General features: G+C 37.6%; 1 protein-coding gene across 4 annotated transcripts in view; it reads right to left on the bottom strand.

Moving 5' to 3' along the window:
- HOMER1 (homer scaffold protein 1) overlaps positions 1-18,564 on the bottom strand; it is a 138,768-nt gene that overhangs the window by 75,583 nt on the left and 44,621 nt on the right. For all 4 annotated transcript variants that reach the window (XR_007726826.1, XM_050795701.1, XM_050795699.1 and 1 more), the window contains exon 2: positions 4,151-4,307. Coding sequence is in view for 1 of the 4 variants with exons in the window: in XM_050795699.1 (XP_050651656.1) it covers positions 4,151-4,307 (157 nt within the window). In the remaining 3 variants the exon portion in view is untranslated. The remainder of the gene's footprint in view (positions 1-4,150; positions 4,308-18,564) is intronic.

The following is an 18,564-nucleotide window of genomic DNA, read 5'->3' as shown; positions in this document are numbered from 1 at the left end:
GAATGCATGACACCTGTCCTACTATTAAAAAAACAGTAAAATAGAGTGGCCCCTTCCTTTCTCTCAGACAGAAGATATGTCCACTGTAATTATATGAGAGCCCTTATCCTCAATTAAGTCTATTTACCTCAGACAAAATTTACATATTCATACTTATACAGTTTCCTTACTCTTCAGTTCAAAAACTGCTTTTCTTAGCATGTCATTTGGGATCTGTAAAATGTGGCTAATAACTGCTCTAACTTGAGCGGCATCAAATGAAGTCATCAAATGAAAGACTAAATAGGAAATCATTTATTAACAAATGGTAAAGAATCATTCGTTTATTAAACTTTAATTGAGTACCTTTTAAATGCCAAACACGGTCCTAAAAATTCGAGACACAACAAGAGGGGCAATGTAATTACAGATTACAGTCTGGAATAAGAGGAGTCAGTAAACACACAAGTAAATAAATAACTGACCAATATAATTTCAGACAGTAGTAAGTACTGTGAAGACCAAGATGTGAAAGAGTGAAAGGCAAGAAGTCAAGACTGGTAGGCACTGCCTTAGATTTGCTGGTCCTGAGGAGGGCACGTCTGAACTGGGATCTCTGTGTTTTCTAAAAGACAAGGGCATTTTAATACGTGACCCTAATAACTCAAAAGTGAGTCAACAACAGGTTTTATAGGTATCTAAGAAAACTGACCAATGTGCTGTTAGTTGGTCACTAAGCCCCCTCATTTTAACTATTTCAAATTAACTTCTTTCTGCTTTGATGAGTTTTCTTTTAATCTCCATTCTGACCCTTTCCTTGTCTCTGTATTACTTGTTCTTTAATGAAGAAAACCTTAAAATGATAGATGATCCCACACTTTTAAAAAGCTTTATTTCTTAGCTTCTTTGAGTAGAATGCATTTAAAAGAAAAATTTTAGTTCTTTAAGATAAATATGTCTCTCAACCCTGGAGTTCTAGTCCTTTTAAGGAAAAGAGGTAGAAATGCAGTGTCATTACTACCTTATGTACGGATCACACAGAGTGCCCTGATCCTGGCCCTTGACCATGCTGAGGTCTCTGTAGCATAATCAGAAAACCTTAAAGCAAACTTCATATGCACAGCAGAGGGTTTAAGTGAGAACAAGTGCATGTTTTCTAGGCAGGGCACTTAAGGGGTTTCCAACTCAATCAGGAAGAGCAGAAGTGGGGGGTGAGATGGAGAAAACACTTGTTTAGCTGAGTCAAATAAACCACTACTGCTGACTTAAAAAACAACCACTCCTGTAGGAACTGCAGCAGTTAATAGCATCAGTTTAGAAAAGTAATTAGAAAATGTGATAGAAAATATAACTCTGCTACAGAAGATAGATTTTGTTAAAAGAATACAAAAAGCTTTTCAAAAGACATTTATGATTCTAATAATTACAATCAGTAATGTATATTCAGAAATGGAAAAATGCAAGAGCAACATTTCATATTGCTTCAGTGGGAAGAACACATGAGGATTATGTGTTAATCACTAAAATTCCTTCCTTTAAAATAACTCAAAGTATTTTAATCTGGTGAAGGTTAAGTTAGCAAATGAAATCTATTTAATCACTTCCATATGGTTTCTTTTCTTGGACATTGCACAACTCAGTTGATCTTTATTTCTATACAATATTTAACCCTCCTTTCTAATAAAGGAGGATTGTTATCTTTTTCTGTTATCTCTGTTAACCCTCCTTTCTAATAAGGGAGGCATGTTATCTGTCATTTGGGCCCAGAAACAAAACAGATTACAGAGAACTCAAGGTTCAAATAAGGGAAAAGAAACACTCTAGAGTCTCAGGTTATAATATTTAGTATCTGTCAAACTTCACTAAACCAGACAGTTACAAAATATGACAAAATTATTCTTCACTAAATAAAGCTTTACAGAAACGAACTATTTCTATTTCTCAAGTCTTTTAAATCCTCCAAGCAAAAATGAAAAAAATCAATTATTCAAGTAAATACATGTTACTTATATACAAGACACAAAGTGCAAATAGCCCTTGGGGTCTTATAATCTAGTTAACCTAGTTAAGGAGATAAGGAATGAGTACACAGAAAAATCAGACAAAAAGTTTAGCATTAAATTAAATTATCTTTTATTCCTTACATAACACTAGTCAATAATCGCCTGATACTAGCATTAATAACAATAGCAGTGAGTGTTTGTATTGTGATTACTACACATACTATGTTTTTGCCTAAATTTATTTACTCTTCACAACAACGCTATGGTGTAATGACGTACGTATTTTTATTCACTCCTTTTTACAGACGAGAAAACTGAGGCATACAGAAGTTGTGTTTTTTTGTGCTCCCCCCCTCCCCGCCCTTAAGAGACAGGTCTCACTCTGGATGTAATCATAGCTCACTACAGCTTTGACTTCTTTAGCTCAAGGGGTCCTCCAGTCACAATACCCTGAGTAGCTAGGACTACAGGCAAGCACCAATACGGCTGGCTAATTTTTTTTCTTTTTTTTTTTTGTAGAGATGGGATCTCACTGTGTTACTCAGGCTGGTCTCAAACTCCTGGTCTCAAGTTATCCTCTTGCCTCAGCCTCCCAAAGTGGTAGAATTACCGGCACAAACCTCAGTGCCCAGCCCTGCATGCAGAAGCTAAATAGTTTGCTCAAGATCAGATGGTGATATGGTTTGGCTCTGTGTCCCCACCCAAATCTCACCTTGAATTGTAATCCCCATGTGTCAAGGGTGGAACCAGGTGGCGGTAATTGAATCATGGGGGGAAGTTTCCCCCCATGAAGACGTACCTTCTGCCACGATTGCAAGTTTCCTGAGGCCTCCCCAGCCATGTGGAACTGTGAGTCAATTAAACCTCTTTCCTTTATAAATTACCCAGTCTCAGGTATTTCTTCATAGAAGTGTGAGAATGGACTAATACAGAGGGAAAGCAGATGGTAGAAACAAAAATTCAAACCAGACAGTCTGGCTCTACAGTGTGTGCACTTAACCCTTTCATTTAATTGCGAAAATTCCTGGAAGTGGAAAGGCCTCATGGCTTTAAGAAACTGAAGACCTCATCTTTCTACACACTTTAAATCTAGAATCTTAGAATCTGATTTTTCTTTGGAATTTCTTTCTCTAAATGAGTTCTATGAAGTTCATTGATGATAAAAGGATCCCCCTTCCAGGCGCAGTGGCTCACGCCTGTAATCCCAGCACTTTGGGAGGCTGAGGCAGGCAGATCACGATGTCAGGAGTTCAAGACCAGCCTGGCCAACATGGTGAAACCCTGTCTCTACTAAAAATACAAAAATTATCTTGGCATGGTGGTGCATACCTGTAATCCCAGCTACTGGGGAGGCTGAGGCAGGAAAATCGCTTGAACCTGGGAGGCAGAGGTCGCAGTGAGCCAAGATCACACCACTATACTCCACGCTGGGCGACAGAGCAACACTCTGTCTCAAAAAGAAAAAGGGAACCCCCCGCCAACCCTTCTGAAGAGCACACTATCCACTAAGCACTGATTTAAGTGCTTTGCAGATATTAACTCATTTAATCCTTACAACTACCAATACTGAGTTGAGAACAGTGAGGCTCAGAGAAGTAATCTGCCCAAAGACAAAACACTCAGTAGATGGTGGAGTTGAGATCTGAACCCAGGCAGTCCTTGCTCCTGTTACATTATCTGCCTCTCCTAAAAATAAAATAGGATTTGTCCTTATACTTTCTCTTCAGAGAAGAAATGTCAGCTTTAGTATTGACACTGACAAACTTCATAAGACACAGGGACTTTGATCTGCTACTAGTCTATAGCAGTATATTTGAAAAGAATTAGAGCTCCTAGAATTCTAGACCATGTCTATTCTGTCCACCACTATACTGCTAGTACCTGGCATAATGCCTGACACATAACAGATATGCAATGAATATTAAATAAACAGAATGACCTCAAATTTGTAGAATATTTTGGCATGTAATATAATAAAGTGGTTAATCAAAGTAATTTAGTGGACAAAGCATGTTGCTACCTTAATAATCAGTTTTGTTTCTTAAAAGTTTTAAGAACTCGAAAGGAAACATTTTATATTAATGAAGATAAAATCCTCTGAATAAAACTAAAATGCCATACTGAAAAAAGCAAAAACAGCCAAATCATTCAAAGTAAACGTAGCTTACCTTTGAGCCATCTAAACTGATTATCCTATACACATTTCTTGTGCTGTCATAGAAATAAGACACAGTAACTGCATGCTTGCTGGTGGGTACCCAGTTCTTCTTTGTGTTTGGGTCAATCTGGAAGACATGAGCTCGAGTGCTGAAGATAGGTTGTTCCCTGCAGGGCAGAAAAGAAAATGATGAAATGAAAGCAGCCATTTTTATTTTACTAGACAAGAGAACATGAAAACTGCAAGGATGATTCTGCTTAATCAACAATTTCCACATACCTGAAAGAGAAACTTTCAAATTTGCATATTCTAAGTATTCAGTCATAAGGTTTCTAAAAACAATTATAGTCAATCCTCATTATTTGAAGATTCTGTACATGTGCATTCACCTACTCACTAAAATTTATCTGTAACCCCCAAATCAATACTGTGGCACATTCTTAGTCTTTCATAGATACACACAGGGCAGTGCAAAACCATGTGTCACCTGACATGGCACATTTCCATCTGAAGCTAAACAAAGTGACACTGCCTTCTTGTTTCAGCTCTCATACTACATACACAAGTGTCCCTTTTGTGGTCTATTTAGCACCATGTTTTTCACATTTCACACTTTGTTGGTGCTTTTACTGTTTAAAATGTCCCATAAGCATCATGCTGAAGTGTTCCCAGATGCTAGCTGTTCCTAGGTGCAAGAAGGCTGTGATGTGGAGAAAATATGTGTGTTAGATAAGTTTCACCGAGTCATCAGTTACAGTGCTGTTGGTCATCAGTTCAATGTTAATGCATTAACAATATATATTAAGCAAGATGTCTTTAAATAGAAAGACATCTAAAACATGGTTATGTATTGATTAGTTGATGAAAATGTCGTGAGCAGAGGCTTGTGGGAACATGACACAGTATTTTTCCCTAAGAGCAATCGTTCAGTACAGTATTTGCTAACTTAGTGTTGCTAGCACCTTCATGGAAGATGTGAATAATGAGAATAAACTATGCTCTGCTAAAATACAAGTATCTTATATTTGACCCTTACGAAGTTAATATTTTTACCCACTTAAAACCACATTAAAAACCCATGTAAACATATTTTACCCATCTAAAGCCCAGAATAATCTGGGAATAGGTAAAGAACTTACTGGGAAAACATACATTCACTATAATCTCTACTATACTTAAAAGTCTATGGAAAATAAAGTTGCTGAAACCACAAATATCTCTTACTTAGATCAAGTAAGGCACTAAAGATACAGAGATTTTTAAAATTACAAAGAACAAAAACTAATAAAAAATACTTACTTAAAATATCATTACAGAATTCTTTATAGTATGAACAAGCATGAAATGATCTATATATATGGAAGCATCATAATTCAAAAATTTCCAAGTTCTGAGTAAAAATTATCTTGGAAGCAGCATTTATCAAGCTTTTTTTTTTAACAGCCCAAGTAAAACTCATCTCTTTCATTTCACTACACATATTTCTTTTCTAAAGCAGTTCAAGGTCATAAAGAAAATTTTAATTGGTAATATTTAATATTAAGTAAATTAATTTTAAAATTATAAATTTGAAGAAAGAAAGGGTAAATATGGAGAGGAGAAAAATTAGAAAAACAGGCAAGGCAAATATGAGTCCACAGCAAAATGGCTCTTAAGGTTAATAAGAGGTTGGATGACTCCCTATATCCATTTCAACCTTTAGAGAGTTGTGTGAAAGGGAGGTACCTTCCCTGTAGGTAATCTGGCTCTTTCCCAGTTTTATTTCTGGAAACCTCCTATATAACTTTTCTTATTAAAGAATCTCACTTAAAAGAAAGTGATATATTTTGTGCCACTCCCTAAAATATGAAGTGGTGCCATTACTTCTTGTTTAACTGCCATTATATATGGATTCATTTAATAATTATTAACAATCTGGCAAAGCATTGTACCAGGATAATGAACTCTGAATTGGGAATAGGCCTTATTCATTCCCTCTTTCCCCATCCTCAACCACTGACTTTCAGTGAGGCTGGTGCTATAAGCCTGGGTTATCTTCCAAAAGCCCTGCAACCCCTATTTTTCTTTTTTCACCTTCTAGTTAAAGTCTGAGGTAAAAGTACTGTTGGTCAGGCTGAGAGTGGTTACTTACAAGTCACAGGGACATCTAATCATACACAACTCTATTAAGGCACATAAGGAAGGGAGGTAGGACACTATTCTTTACTAACTCGATTACTTGATTTTTTTGTTGTTTTCATTTGATAGGGGTTAAATTTGCTAAATTCACTAAATAACACAAGTTGGTGATTACAGGAATGTGTTCTAATAAATGTATTTTCTAAAACAGTAAATTAGTTATTAAGACAATAATATTGCTTTTGCAAGCTTTCTACAACCAATCAACAAATCCTTACTCAATGGAAATGCCATGTTTTTAGTATGGTAAAGACTTTCTACATCATATTGAGTCATACATTTAATTAATCCACACAATTTCCTTTCAGAATAAAAATCTTTAAACTAGCTATCTTATAAGCAAATGACATTTGAATATCAACTAAGTACATAGTTTTCTTCAATTCTCTTCTGAATAGCTGGTTTTTTTAAGAAAATTATAGTTTAAGATTTCTGTGGTCAAAAGCCTGCGCTTCAAAGTCTATATGATGAAGACTAGGGAAATAATTTTCACTACAGATACAGGGAACAGAATTCCTAGAAGTAATGAGGATGTTACTGCATCTGACAGGGCATACTAATAAACGATTCAAACTTTTATTGAATATCTATTATATGCCAAGATGTAGGATCCAGATGGTCCCTGCCCTTGAAAAATTCAATTTGGTGAGAAAAGATGGGTATGTTAAAAGCAAAATGCTCTCCACTATGATAGATTCTCTAAAAATAAGTAACTGACAGCTATGATAGAAAACGGATGCCTAAACAGAGTTTGAAACAAACTGTTGCACAGTGAGAGGAGGGCTAAGTACACTGTGTAGCAAGAACCTTAGTACAGGTAAGTATGAGTGCCTTCGAAGAATGAGGCTAGAATGAAAAAATAGAGAATGAAAAAAGAGAGGAGACAGTTCATGAGGGTGTCTACTGAAAGCTATTGAGAGATTATAAGCAGTGAACAGTTATTTATTTATTTTTTTTGAACAGATGGGTTCTCACTATATTGCCCAGGCTGGTCTTGAACTCTTGGCCACAAGCAATCCTCCCACCTCAGCCTCCCAAGTTGCTAGGATTACAGGAGTAAGCCACTTAGCTCAGCTTCAGCTTTGCATTTTAGAAAGATAAATCTGGGCCACGTGTGGTGGCTCATGCCTGTAATCCCAGCACTTTGGGAGGCCAAGCTGGGCAGATCACTTGAGCTCACAAGTTCAAGACCAGCTTAAGCAACATGACAAAACCAAAATTAGTCTGGCGTGGTGGTGCACACCTGTAGTCCCAGCTACTTGGGAGGCTGGGGTGGGAGGCGGAGGTTGCAGAGAGCCAAGATCATGACACTGCACTCCAATTTGTGTGACAGAGTCAGACCTTGTCATATACATGCACAAAACTTGGCCGCAATAAAAAGAAGGTGGATTGGAGAGAAACACTGGACACAGGGAGACTAGTCAGAACCTTACTAAAGGACTGCAAATATTAATAAATAAAGAAGATGGGAGTTTAGGGAATAGGATGAAGATGTGATAAGGGATTAAAGGTAAATTTAGGAAGTAGTATCAGTAGGTAAGTAATAGATTGGATATAGGGCAGTGGTTCTCAAACTGGGGTGATTTGTTCCTCGGGACATTTCACAATGTCTGGACACATTTTTGGCTGTAACAATGAGGGAAACTGCTGTCGGCATCTAGTGGGTAGCATCCAGGGATGCTGCTAAACATCTACAATGCACAAGACAACTTTCCGCAACAAATAATTTTCAATTGTGCCAAGGTTGAGAAATCCTGATGTATAAGACAAAGAAGGAATTTGAGTCTCCTGAGTTTCTAGTTTGGGTAACTGAAAAGAAGACAGTGACACTAGCAAGGACGGGATACAGAAAGTAAAGTCTAAGACTGGGGAAGTGGAAGGGGAAGATGAGGTCAGTTTTGAAGGAGTTCAGATGCCTACAGGGTTTAGATATAGAACTCTTGGGTCAGGAACTTAAAAACACTAGTTTGGAGCTCAGAGAAAACCAGGCTGGCATGCAGAGTTTGGGGAATCACCAGATTTTATGATGGGTATGTTTCAACACTAAGCATGTCCATAAATTTCATTTAGAAAAAAGCTGTAGAAGAAGCAGTAGAGAAGCTATATCTAAAATCTTTAAGAGATTTACATATACCTGAAATCTTAAAAAGCTATCTTAAAAATCTAGCTCTTAATCTCTTAAAAAGACCTGTAATGCATTTGAAATTGATTGTTCCAAGTGTCCAGGTATTAAAGCTAATATCCTTTCATAAACTGTATAGCACTCATAAAGGTTAGACACTACTTTCTTTACAACAATTCACACAAATACTAACTGGATCAAATATCAGCATTTCCCAAAGTGTATTTATATTGAACAACAGTCTGAGAAATGAATGTTCCATGTTTAAATAAGTTTCGCAAACACTACATTACATTCTAAAACATTTATAATGTGCATTAGTATGTTAAAGTTTCTGAGAAGTTCTGCAGTAAAGAAGCCAATCTAACACCAAATAATCCAGCATCTGGCAAATTATTTGACCTCAGAACTCTTTCATGTAATTACTTACATCTCCTACGATTTATATTTATATTTATATTTATGGCTATAATATGAGAATCAAAATCAAAAGACAATTCTGAGGTAAATATCTCACTGAAAGTTGGTCTGTGAGACCAACTGAGATGGATAGTTTACCATCTTTACTGATATTACTAACTATATTTATAATATAAAATTAAAGCCTTATTCAGTAATGACTACAGTATTATTTCTTAAATGGGTACTTGTTAAGAACACTCAAAGTATCTCTTCTAAGAAACTAAAAATTATTCCTAAAAAATTACTCTAAAAATCAATTTTAAAGACAAATAGATCCATTACGGGTGCAGTGGCTCACGCCTGTAATCCCAGCAGTTTGGGAGGCCGAGGCGGGTTCATCACTTGAGGTCAGGAGTTCAAGACCAGACTGGCCAACATGGTGAAACCCCATCTCTACTAAAAATACAAAAATTAGCCAGGCACGGTGTAGCGTGCCTGTAATCCCAGCTACTTGGGAGGCTGAGGCAGGAGAATCACTTGAACCCAGGAGGCGAAGGTTGCAGAGAGCCAAGATCACATCCCTGCACTCTAGCCTGGGCGACAGAGCGAGACTCCACCTCAAAAACAAAAACCAAAAGAAACCAGAAAACCACAACAGTTCTGAAATGCTTTAAACCAGCTTAGAGCAGCAAAACCACACACACACACACACACACACACACTTTAATCATAGAGCACCATCTATTCGGTAACTTCTTACATCAATAACCAGAACAATAAGCAATTCAAACTACTTTACTGATGTAAGAATAGCTTACTGGAGTATTTTTCTGTTGATTCATAAAATAATCCTAGGAATTGGTGTAACAATAATTCTCAAGTTCTTCATCTTGAGCTACAACTCTGTAAAAGTACTACATACAGTGATGGATGCTAAAACTTACTATGGATGTGGAAAACTGGAATAATGTTAAGATAACCCTGAGGAAAAAAGTAGTAAAATCAGAATTTTATTTTAAAAACAAGACTTACTCAAACTCCCTAGAGCTGACATAAAGAATTACTACACTTAGCTCTCAGGCATCTGCGCAATAAGAAAGAAATGAGGATCATAAAAAACTAGAGCAAAATAGAAAACTATTTTCCAAAAGATACATAAGTTCTAGGTCTAGAAAAAAAGCAGACAGTTAATATTCATCACTTGGATAGCTCTGATTTTTAAAAATCAATGATGATGCTGTTTTAAAGTTACCAATGAAGTCTATACTTCCACAAATATTGTATGATTAATCAGTAAATCTTCATCCCAAGAGAGTGCAAAGGCATAGGTCCAATAAATACAATCAAACTCAAGGAAAGGAAGAGAAATTGTATATTTCCTAGTCTACCTTTAATGCCTAGCTTAGAAGTGTCCTTTTCAGGTATGTAAGTACAAATGGCTACTGTAGCAAAGGAGATTATAAGGAAGGTTATTGTTTCAAATAATTATCTTTCTTTTTAATTTTCCAAAAGAAAGTAGCCTGAAAGTATTCTAAGTATTCTAATAAGTATTAGAAATAAGGCTGGTAATATTTTCCACTGAGGATTTGACTCTGCTGCAAACCCTGTTGGCTGACTATCTACCAACTGTTCTTCCTTGCTGCTCCCCAATAAACCTCAGATACTCTACCCTCTTCATATGACCGTGAGCTTCACTAAGGATAATCATGAAAATCCCATTCTTGCCAGAAGTTGGGTTAGGAATGGACCTCTGAAACAATTCCAAGAAATAACCAAGAAAAGTTTGCCAGAAACTTCTAGGTACACATGTAAGAAGGAATATTCTCTGAAACGATATGTTTGCATGTGACATCAGGACCTAAAGAAATCCTTAGTGCTATGAGGGGCGCAGACCCGAGAACGAAGCCAATATTCTCTGTTAATAACAGCGTATGGAAAAACAAAGACTCTGGTTCCTTGATGATGTTACTGAACCAACAAATCAGCTTATCTCCAGGCTTCTATATGATAATAAGTTTGCTAATTGTTTCAAACAGTTGTCATTTAAAAAACTATGCAAATGAAAACTGAGGAAAGAGGTTTACTTACAACAGACTTTGCAATAACATGCCCCCCAATAACTGATTGGTGGTAGTTCAGAACTATACAAGCTACACACTGGTCATTCATTCACTTCATAACACCACCCCACAGTATACACAATTTGATTTTGGGGTCCCCATTTAAAATTGTAGAACCAACAGAGCAATTTATAAGAATAACTGCATTGAGATGGGTGGGAAGAGGAAGAAAGGGAAAGGGAAATGTGGAAATGGCAAAAGTTCACCACTAGTTTACTTTCCGCAATAAGGATTTAAAATCCAAAGCTTTTAATTAAAAAAAAAAAAAAGCAATATAAGAGCTTATTAGAGCTACGGAAGCAACCACTAAAAGAAATAAAAATTACAATTTTTAAAAGTAGTTGCCTCTGGGGATGGGGCTCAATGAAGGAAGGGATAAGACAGGGGCAATTACTTCTCTTTCTTATCCTTTAAGTATTGTTTAATTTTTCTTAACCTTGTATAAGTATTAAAATATCTTTCTAAAATGGCACTGTGAAGAAATTACACTTAGATAACAATTAACGATGGAAAATAATGCTTTAGGGGCCATTTTTGAACACTGCCAAAGAATCACAGAATGACAATTTTAATAGGTTGGAACTCAACGGAGAGAAATAAGGGAAAGTAGGAGAGGAGCAGAAATCTAAACATGCCTAACTGTAGGTCTGCAGGTGCTCAAGGTACATCTAATCCCCGACAAAAACATCCTCCTTGATTTGAAGTGAGCAGGAAAGTAAGACAAAAAATATTCTACCCTCAGCTTGCCTTTGGGTGACTGAAGTGGCAAGAGAAGCTGAACAAGCTGACTTGTTCAGGTCAAAATAAGAATGGCAAGGATAAGTCCAGGAATAGACGGACACTAATTACCATTTAACTTGATAGGTAATGGCTGCAGAATTTAGTTTCAGTGCCACTATGAAGTGGCATAGCATGACTTCGGATGCAGCAGCTCAAGTACTGGAATTTCCTAGAAAGAATTATCCTGAACAACTTAATAATATAAATTGAAACTCTACACGATTATCAGGGAACTGGTTTAAATCTCACCACACCCTCTCTTTCTCACACATACAACCTACCCTAAGAAAAATCTCATTAAGATACCTGTTTTGGCCGGGCGCGGTGGCTCAAGCCTGTAATCCCAGCACTTTGGGAGGCCGAGACGGGTGGATCACGAGGTCAGGAGATCGAGACCATCCTGGCTAATACGGTGAAACCCCGTCTCTACTAAAAATACAAAAAAAAACTAGCCGGGTGAGTTGGCGGGCGCCTGTAATCCCAGCTACTCAGGAGGCTGAGGCAGGAGAATGGCGTAAACCCGGGAGGCGGAGCTTGCAGTGAGCTGAGATCCGGCCACTGCACTTCAGCCTGGGCGACAGAGCGAGACTCCGTCTCAAAAAAAAAAAAAAAAAAAAAAAAAAGATACCTGTTTTGATGCTGCTCAGAGATTATGACTGCATAATCTAACATACTACCGACTGTATGTTCCTATACCATGATATGTGTAATAAGCTGATTGCTTATACATACAATGTTCTTTTTTAAAAACCATATACAAACTTTGAAGAATGCAAAGGTTTTTCTACTAATGGCTACCCAACACATAGTTATACTGCAATAACTCCATCTAGTGATGAACCAAAAACATAGCAGGTGCATGTTTTTTAAAACCTGGAAGTTACTCTGTAGCAAATACAAAATTGTAAAGTAACCCTGCTGTAATAGAGGTATCAAGACTTCTGGAAGGAGTTATTTTTGGGTTTGTTTTTGGTATGATCTGGCCAGGCACAGTGGCTCACCTCTGTAGCCCTAGTGCTCTGGGAGGCCAAAGAGGGAGGACTGCTTGAGCTCATGCAAGATCTTGCCTCTACAAAACATTTAAAAATTAGCTGGGTGTGGTGACACATGCCTATAGTCTCAGCTACTCAAGAGGCTGAGGCAGGAGGATCATTTGAGCCCAGGAGTTGGAGGGTGCAGTGAGCTATGATTGTACCACTGCATTCCAGGATGGGTGACAGAGGAAGATCCTGTCTCTTTTAAAAAGAAAAAAAAAAGAAGTATGGCCTGGATTCCTTGATCTTTTAATCTGTTAAGCGAACACTGAAATTAAAGGTTTTAAAAAGTAATTGTTTGCATTACAGTTGAGTATCAGAAATACTTTCATGACATTATTTAACTGGCATATTTGAAGAAAATATCAAATCTAAAATTTCCATTTGGAAATTAAGATTCTTAAATTATAAAAATACACTTAAAGAGTAACAATACTGTTTTTTTTTTGTTTTTTTTTTGTTTTTTTTTTGAGACCCAGTCTCGCTCTGTTGCCCAGGCTGGAGTGCAGTGGCGCCAACTCGGCTCACTACAAGCTCTGCCTCCTGGGTTCACACCATTCTCCTGCCTCAGCCTCCTGAGTAGCTGGGACTACAGGCGCCCCCCACCACACCTGGCTAATTTTTTGTATTTTTCAGTTGAGACGGGGTTTCACTGTGTTAGCCAGGATGGTCTCAATCTCCTGATCTCGTGATCCGCTTGCCTTGGCCTCCCAAAGTGCTGGGATTACAGGTGTGAGCTACTGTTTACATTTCTTATATGTCACCTCTCACTTTAAGAGTAGTTTTTATAATCTATAGACCATGATATTAGTTATTAAGAGATTTTAGTACTTACTCTTGGGCACTTTCATAAGTAGCCATAAAAAATTAAGGAATATGCTGAAATTCAGAGTAAAAATCAAGCAACCTCATTCAATGTACATTTAAGCAACATCTTCAATGTTCAAAGAAACTTGCTTGCTATGTATTAAATAACTGCCAAGTGACTTTGTCCTTGCCACCCATTAAGAACCCTATCCATGGGGGCCGGGCGTGGTGGCTCAAGCCTGTAATCCCAGCACTTTGGGAGGCCGAGACGGGCGGATCATGAGGTCAGGTGATCGAGACCATCCTGGCTAATACGGTGAAACCCCGTCTCTACTAAAAATACAAAAAATGAGCTGGGCGAGGTGGCGGGCGCCTGTAGTCCCAGCTACTCAGGAGGCTGAGGCAGGAGAACGGCGTAAACCCGGGAGGCGGAGCTTGCAGTGAGCTGAGATCCGGCCACTGCACTCCAGCCTGGGCGGCAGAGCGAGACTCCGTCTCAAAAAAAAAAAACAAAAAACCTATCCATTTCAGGTAAAATGCCAGTGTTTAAAAATACATCAAAAAGTATGCTTGATATACCACATTTAAAATTACATTATTAGGCTGGGTGTGGTGGCTCACACCTGTAATCCCAGCACTTTGGGAGGCTGAGACAGGCAGATTGCTTGAGCCTAGGAGTTCAAGACCAGCCTGGGCAATATGGGGAAACTCCATCTCTACAAAAAATTAGCCAGGCATGGTGGCGCACACCTGTGGTCCCAGCTACTTGAGAGGCTGAGGCAGGAGAAATCACCTGAGCCAGGAAAGTCAAGGCTGCAGTGAGCTGAGATCATGGCCACTGGCCAAAAGAGGAGATCCTGTCTCAAAAACAATAATAATAATAATAAATAAATTACATTTAGAATTGATATGGCACATTCCATTTTATTTGACTTTAAATATTCTCCTCTTCCCATATGATTTCCACTAACTCAAGCTAAATTCTGAGAACTGACAGTATATGCCTGGGAAATCTAAAGTAACCTCTTGTTAATAACTAGAGTTTAATTCTTGTTAATATAGGTAGTACTATTTAACCTATTGCCAAATAGATTAAACTCCTGGTGTTTTATTAAAAATCTAAGTGATTTCCCAATAGACATCCAGTTCTTTAAAACTTTATTTATTTTTGAGACAGAGTCTAGCTCTGTCACCAGGCTGGAGTGCATTGGCACGATCTCGGCTCATTGCAACCTCCATCCCCCGGGTTCAAGTGATTCTCCTGCCTCAGCCTCCCAAGTAGGTAGGATGACAGGTGCGCACTACCATGCTCAGCTAATTTTTGTATTTTTAGTAGAGATGGGGTTTCACCATGTTGGCCAGGACGGTCTCGATCTCTTGATCTCGTGATCTGCCTGCCTCGGCCTCCCAACGTGCTGGGATTACAGATGTGAGCCACCGCGCCCAGCCTTAAAAACTTTAAAAACAAATGAATTAGGCTGGGCGCAGAGGCTCAGACCTGTACGCACTTTGGGAGGCCGAGGCAGGCGGATCACTTGAGGTCAAGACCAGCCTGGCCAACATGGTGAAACCATGTCTCTACTAAAAATAAAAAAATCAGCTGGGTGTCATGGCAGGGGCCTGTAATCCCAGCTACTCGGGAGACTGAGGCAGGAGAATGGCTTGAACCTGGGAGGCTGAAGTTGCAGTGAACCGAGATTGCACCATTGCATTCCAGCCTGGGCAACAAGAGTGACACTCCATCTAAAAAAATAAACAAAAAAAAAAAAAAAAAAAAAAAAAAAAAAAAAACTAATAAAATGTTGTTATAAAGGCCATTTAAGTGCTAATATCACCTTCAACAAACAATCTTAGGTACACTTTTCTTTTATACTTACTACAAACTAAATGAGTGGATACTCAGTCCATATAATATCTAAACAAATAAATATTCTAATAAGTAAACTCAAGATTGGAGAGAAAGATCCGGAGATACTTGACCAAAATGTTAACATTTGTGAAATCTGAAAAGTGGGTATGTGTATAGTATTCCCTGTATTATTGTGAATATTTAAAGTTGCTCAAAACAAACAATAACACGTCACAGCACTTCTCTAGGAATTCTTATTGACAAAGCAAAATTTGAATAATCAGCCACATTTTATTTTATATAATACAGGCCGGTGTTTTTTTTTTTTTTTTTTTGAGACAGGATTTTGCCCCAATGCCCAGGCTGGAGTGCAGTGGTGCAATCACAGTTCACTTTACCCGTGACCTCTCAGGCTCAAGCGATCCTCCTGCCTTAGCCTCTGGAGTAGCTGGGACTGCAGATGCACGTGCACCACCACATCCAGCTTTTTTTAGTTTGTAGAGATGGGGTTTCACTATGTTACCCATGCTGGTCTCAAACTCCTGGGCTCATGCGATCCTCCCACTTTTCAGCCTCCTAAAGTGCTGGGATTAAAGGTGTAAGCCACCATGCCCAGCCTAGGTCATTTAATTGCCACATAACAATACATGCTATGATTAGAATTACACTATCCAATATGGTAGCCACTAGCCAGCTGACCACTAAGCATTTGAAATTCAGCTGGTGTAACTGAGAAAGTGAGTTCATTTAAACTTTATCTGATACTCAATTCAGTGTCTGAAAAGCTTTTAAGAATTTTCAGACACTGAATGACTTGAGGACCATGCAGAAAAGACTTAGCTGTAATTAGTACATGGAACAACCTGGGTATGTGAATCTACTTTTTCCAATAGAAATTTAAATTCAGATCAAGTATTTCCAATAAACATTTAACATTCAAATTGAGATGTGCTCTAAATGCAAAATACATAATGGATTTCAAAGACAGTATTTTTTTAAAAATGTAATATAGCTCCATGATTTTTATGTTAATCACTTTAAAAAAGATAGCATTTTGGATAAACTGTGTCAAAATATATAAAAATTGATTTTGACTTCCTTTTTAGAACCTTAAAACTAAATTTCAAATAACATGTTGTTCACATCGTATTTCTTGTGGAGAATGTTGGACTAGACAATATTTTCTGTAGCCAGTTCCTTACCAACAGACATATAGGTAGTTCTCATTTTTGCACTGTTACAAACTAGCATTACAAACAATGTTCCTGTATGTTTTCTTGTGCACACACACAAGAGATACACTAGAAGCAGAATTCCTAGTCATAGGGTATCAGCACAAGTCACAGCACCTGTACCAATTTACACTCATTAGTTTTACACCACACTCTCCTAACATTTGGTAATGTCCACATAACATCTTTAATTTGTGCCAATTTTGGACATGAAATTGTATTTCACTGTAGTTTCAATTTGCATATCCCTGACCACTAGTGAGCTTAAGCAGCTATTCATGTATTTCTGGGCCATCTGAGCCCAACAAATTGCTATACTCATTTCTGAGCTTGTTTAAAACCTTATTTTAGCTCCAATAGTGAAGAAGCCAGAGTCTAAAATTCAGCACTCAAACCACATCTCATATATCCAATTCGAACCACATAAAGGTAAATTATGGTCCTTTGGTATAAAATTTAGTTTTTATTTGGTATAAAATTTAGTTTTTATTTTTCCATACCAAAGTGTTTCTGATACTCCTCTAAATTATTCCATTGTGAAAGGGTGAGCTGTGGAGGTAATGGAGGAGTAAGTAAATGCATGTTAGTCAAACTTTTAACTTAGAGCTGCTTAAAATGTTTTCCTGGCTCAGCATCAAAAAACAATTTACACAAAACATATTTAATGTTAAACCAGAGGTCAAAAATAACAGTTCTATTGCCAAATAAGTTAAACTCCTGAGTGTTTTTCAAACAGTAAATTCCCACTTTCCTTCTCTATTTAATTTTCTTTCCAACATCCCTCAGACTTGGAAGTGACTCTTTCATCTGATCAAGTTTTGTCTAGTCACAGGTACTAATTACAGCTAAGTCTTTTCTGCATGGTCCTCAAGTCATCTAGCTATAAGTCTACCAATGAATAGCATCTGTTATTTTATGTATGGTAGTCATACAGTCTCAATTTCCCAAGATTATCCAGGTTTCATATTATTTTATTTTTTTCTGTTGAAAATGGGCTATATTAAATATAATTAAATGTGACTTATACTTTGTTTTTTTAATTATTATTTTTAAGAGATGGGGTTATGTTGCCCAGGCCTAACTTGAACTCCTGGGCTCAAGGGATCCTCTCACCCCAGCCTCCCGCTGAGACACTGGACACAAGCTACCTCGCCCCACATTACTTGCATTTTTTGTCAGCTAATGTCTCAATTTTGGGTTTTGCTAATATAATCCCTGTAGTGATGTGGTATTTGTGCTTGGATGCATTAGCTCTATTTCATAAAAGTAGTGTTAATACAACCCAGTCATCATGGCATCATAGAAACCCAAATACATTTTCTGACTGTGAAAAGCAATTAACATTTTTCACTGACCAAAAATATGATACAGGAATACAATAATCTAAGTGGGAGGCCTTTTCCCTATTTAGCTTTCCTGAAAGTGAATTATATTAGAGGTAGAGGGAGATTGACTTCTGAGCTACCTGAGAAAGGGAATCCTATAGATAAACAGGCACCTTAACAAGACAAGCTTACTACAGTGTTTTTCAAACCCCAGGTTACAATCCAGGGAGTCATGATCAATTTAATGGTCAAAAGGGGTATTTTTAAAAGTGAATGAAAATGCAAAATATCAGAAGTGCATCATACTTGTTGAGGACATATATCTTGTTCCAAGAAACTTTCAGCCACATATTTATATATGCTTGTCACAATGTAAGATGCATTTTTTTTCCCCTGCAGAACATGATCAAAAGGTTTGAAGACCTGGGCATACAAAATGCTTCTATTTAACATTCATGAAAATTCTGTGAAACAGATACACAACACCCATCTTATAGTATGAAAACAGTGCTCCTGAGTGACTTAAAATCGCACAGCTAGCAAATGATAAAAGCCTAGTTTTTAACACAGATGAA

This window comes from Macaca thibetana, chromosome 6 (genome assembly GCF_024542745.1).
Source record: "Macaca thibetana thibetana isolate TM-01 chromosome 6, ASM2454274v1, whole genome shotgun sequence".
Classification (NCBI taxonomy): domain Eukaryota; kingdom Metazoa; phylum Chordata; class Mammalia; order Primates; family Cercopithecidae; genus Macaca; species Macaca thibetana.
Note: the sequence above shows the minus strand (reverse complement) of the source record. Positions and strands in the feature narration are given on the sequence as shown.